General features: G+C 53.0%; 1 protein-coding gene across 1 annotated transcript; it reads left to right on the top strand.

Moving 5' to 3' along the window:
* Positions 1–932: 932 nt before the first annotated feature.
* On the top strand, positions 933–1,549 carry SMAD7 (SMAD family member 7; the record flags this gene model as incomplete). The annotated part of the gene is made up of 1 exon (XM_009577964.1): positions 933–1,549. A coding segment is annotated over one exon (539 nt), but the record flags the coding sequence as incomplete, so codon positions are not given.
* Between the last annotated feature and the right edge of the window lie 7 nt (positions 1,550–1,556).

Raw genomic sequence — 1,556 nt, 5'->3', positions numbered from 1 at the left:
TAGTTCCCAGGTCTTAACATGCCTACCGAGGCTGGAAGGAATTACCCGCTGAGCAGCGCTGGGCTGCTAGGGATCCTCCGTCAGGAAAAGGGGCTTTTTCATGTTTCTCAGCCCCCCTCGTGATTTTTTCTCCTACGTCGTATCCTCACTGCTTGCACGGGGTAGCTACGGGCAAAGGAGTCGAAAGAAGGGCTACGGGAATGAATTTTTGGAGGTTTTTTAGGGCATTTTTTTTAACAAGCATAAGATTTCTGGTCCCCGCCCTGCCACCGTCTGACGGCACTTCCCGCGGGTCGGGGCTTCATCCGACGTCTCCATCCTCTCCATCACCCAGGTTTTGCCTACGGGCAGGGAAAAACCCCGTGAACTAGAGCAGGCGAGTCCTTGTCCCCTCCGGTCCCATGGGGTGACCTTCAATGTGCTTTTCTTAGCAGCACCTCGGTTTTTTCAGTGTCTGTGCACAGTAGATGGTTACGGAAGTGGATCCGTCGTCTGGTGGGTGCAAATAAGGGGTTTTAGGGTGTTTGGTCTTGCTGGATGCAGCTGGCTGGAGCATCTCATCTCCCCTGTTGGCACTGAAGGTGGTCCTAGCGATGGTTTGGGTGAGGGATGGCTGCGCTGCGGGTGCTGCTGGTGGGTCTCAAGCCGCTTCTGAAGGTGGACCTGGTGATTTAGGACCCATAACTCCAACCAGAGCTGGGCACTGAAGCAGCACGGGAATCCCCCAAACCTGGGTCAACTTAAATGGTCTTAATAGTGGCTTTAACGCGTGGCTTTTGGAAACGGCTGTAGGCGTTGGTGTGTGCATGGAGAGCATCGTGAAGACATGGGCAGGCAAGGACCTGCCACCATTGCGTCGCTTTTGGGTCGTATTACACCCGCCCGGTGCTCAATTTCTCCTTTTTCTTTCGTTTTTTTCTCCTGTTCTGTAGATTCCCAAGTTCTTCAGGAGCCGGGGGATCGGTCACACTGGTGCGTGGTGGCATACTGGGAAGAGAAGACGCGTGTGGGTCGGCTGTACTCTGTCCAAGAGCCCTCCCTGGATATCTTCTATGATCTACCTCAGGGGAATGGTTTCTGCCTCGGACAGCTCAACTCGGACAACAAAAGCCAACTGGTGCAGAAGGTCCGCAGCAAGATCGGCTACGGCATCCAGCTCACCAAGGAAGTGGACGGCGTGTGGGTGTACAACCGCAGCAGTTCCCCCATCTTCATCAAGTCGGCCACACTGGACAACCCCGACTCCAGGACGTTGCTGGTTCACAAAGTGTTTCCAGGTTTTTCCATCAAGGCTTTTGACTACGAGAAGGCGTACAGCTTGCAGAGACCCAACGACCATGAGTTCATGCAGCAACCATGGACCGGGTTTACTGTTCAGATCAGCTTTGTGAAAGGCTGGGGCCAGTGCTACACGAGACAGTTTATCAGCAGTTGCCCGTGCTGGTTGGAGGTTATTTTTAATAACCGATGACTCGAGACAGAGTGGACTCATGACATTTATACTACTTTGCTGCTATTATTTCCTTCTGAGTGCTTGCTTTTCATGCAAACTTCTT

The sequence above is a fragment of the Fulmarus glacialis genome, unplaced genomic scaffold, assembly GCF_000690835.1.
Source record: "Fulmarus glacialis isolate BGI_N327 unplaced genomic scaffold, ASM69083v1 scaffold25665, whole genome shotgun sequence".
NCBI classification, from domain to species: domain Eukaryota; kingdom Metazoa; phylum Chordata; class Aves; order Procellariiformes; family Procellariidae; genus Fulmarus; species Fulmarus glacialis.
This window is presented reverse-complemented; position numbering and strand designations above follow the sequence as displayed.